The 1,371-nt window shown below is 51.1% G+C and overlaps 1 protein-coding gene across 1 annotated transcript in view; it reads left to right on the top strand.

Moving 5' to 3' along the window:
* Positions 1 to 1,371, top strand: part of LOC119587035 (proton channel OtopLc-like) — a gene marked incomplete in the record, with an annotated part of 90,926 nt that extends 89,555 nt beyond the window's left edge. The window contains 2 exon segments of the mRNA XM_037935782.1: positions 1 to 828; positions 984 to 1,371. Of these exon segments, the coding sequence (XP_037791710.1) occupies positions 1 to 828; positions 984 to 1,097 (942 nt within the window).

The following is a 1,371-nucleotide window of genomic DNA, read 5'->3' as shown; positions in this document are numbered from 1 at the left end:
TCGCACCACTTCTCTGGCACCAAACTCTCCGCGTCCTCCTCGGCGTGGTCCATCAACTACGGCTGCGAGAAGGACACCAACCTCTCCGACATGATCAACTACACGACGCCCTACCTCTACCCCTTCAGCATTGAGTTCAACATCCTCATGGTGGGGTTGTGGATTCTCCTGTGGGAGAACATCGGCAAGACCGACCGCCACACCCACATCCCCTCCGTCGAGGTCACGTACGAAGAGGACAACAGCAAGACCCTGACTTCCAACCTCATTATCTACGTCGACTGCCACGCTTCCAACCGCGGTCTGTTCGCGGGTCTCCTCATGACCGTGGCCACAGTCATCTCCATCATCCTCTTCTTCATCCTGTCGTCGTCAGAAGATAGCAAGATGCTCGGCAAGTATGTGAACGGCATCAGCGAAGTAATCCTCTTGTCGTGCATGCTGATCACGGCAGCCATCGCGTACAACTCCATACGAGTCTTGGATGTGATGAAGCACGCCATCAGCTCAGTGGACAACATCCTGCTGTACGTGTGCCTGCCGTGCATCTTCCTGTACGCCTTCCTCAGCATGGTGCCTTCTATCAACAACAAAGACTTCCTCTTTGTATCAGTGTCAGTCCTCCAGGTGTCGCAAGTGATCCTCCAGACAACGCTCATCTGTGACGGCTTGAGACGTTGCTCCAACTCCCTGGAGATTCAGCACAAGAAGCCCGGCCGCGAGGTCATCACGTACCTGGTGGTCACCAACGTGGCCATGTGGCTGCTGCAGACCTTCGAGATCAAGAGCGAAGAAGGCAATTCCAACATGTATGACTTCTACGGCAAGGTAAGTCGGAGTTCAATGTCTTTTCTAATCACCTGTATGCTGTATATATAAAAACATTTTTTATTGGAAGTTAATGTTATGGACTTGCACGAGTTCCAGAACTGTGTACATTAGTCAAAAACTTTAACTAACAAGATCCTCCTTCCTCTTTACAGGAGCTGTGGACCTTACTTTCACACTTGACGTTGCCACTCGCGCTGTTCTACCGCTTCCACTCGTCCGTGTGTTTGGCTGACATGTGGAAGGCATCATATGAGGCCGAGGAGTAAGGTGGCTCCCTCCCGTCCGGGCTCACGACCCCTTCCTCACCATGGACTCATACCAAGCAATGGATTCATCATGTTCCACGGATTCAATCATCCTAACTCATGATCGCGCCTCGTGATGGCGTTCTGCGCTATAATAGCGTGTGTAAATAATCAAATCACCCGCCCCCTCCTGCGCCACAGCCGACACTCAGAAACAGAAACAAAATCATACATGCATATACAGTCGTGATCATACGCTCACGACAGAGACGTGTTTCATAAACTATGATTTGAC

This window comes from Penaeus monodon, chromosome 22, assembly GCF_015228065.2.
Source record: "Penaeus monodon isolate SGIC_2016 chromosome 22, NSTDA_Pmon_1, whole genome shotgun sequence".
NCBI lineage: Eukaryota > Metazoa > Arthropoda > Malacostraca > Decapoda > Penaeidae > Penaeus > Penaeus monodon.
The sequence above is the reverse complement of the archived record's forward strand: the minus strand, read 5'-3'. Positions and strand labels throughout refer to the sequence as shown.